The sequence below is a fragment of the Sphaeroforma arctica genome, assembly GCF_001186125.1.
Source record: "Sphaeroforma arctica JP610 unplaced genomic scaffold supercont1.10641, whole genome shotgun sequence".
In the NCBI taxonomy this organism is placed as follows: domain Eukaryota; class Ichthyosporea; order Ichthyophonida; genus Sphaeroforma; species Sphaeroforma arctica.
In genome coordinates, this window is record NW_014029917.1 from 1 (window position 1) to 492 (window position 492).

The 492-nt window shown below is 50.2% G+C and overlaps 1 protein-coding gene across 1 annotated transcript; it reads right to left on the reverse strand.

Moving 5' to 3' along the window:
- Positions 1 to 28: 28 nt before the first annotated feature.
- SARC_17404 (hypothetical protein) lies at positions 29 to 264 on the reverse strand (the record flags this gene model as incomplete). Its single annotated transcript, XM_014288501.1, has 1 exon — positions 29 to 264. A coding segment is annotated over one exon (236 nt), but the record flags the coding sequence as incomplete, so codon positions are not given.
- Positions 265 to 492: the final 228 nt, after the last annotated feature.

Sequence of the window (492 nt, forward strand, 5' to 3'; positions counted from 1 at the left end):
TACATATATATATATATACGAAATAGCTTCAACACCAAACATATACCTGATTGACATGGGGCAGAACCGTAACCTCCTCAGACCCCAAAAGCGCAGTCAGGTGTGGAACCATAAAGTTGGAGACGCCTATCGCCTTGACCAATCCCTTAGCGTACAGGGCCTCCATTTCCTTCCAGACACGCACACGCGCTTCGTTCTCGTGACCAGGCTCAGCGTTGGGAACTCCAGGCCAGTGCATGAGGTAGAGGTCCAGATACTCCACACCTGTTGTGAGGGTTTAGAGGGGTTGAGGGTGAATTCTGGGGCGGGGGGAGGGGGGGTGGATGGGATGATATAGGTATTTAAGTTCTAGAGTTCTAGGGTTCTAGGGGTTGAAACTGTCAGGCCTCAGGAAGCAGATAGAGTGGTGTAGGTATTACATTCGCACTGAACATGGGTACTCATACACACACTACTCGCATCCTTGATCTTTTCGAAGCCTGCCCTGAACTC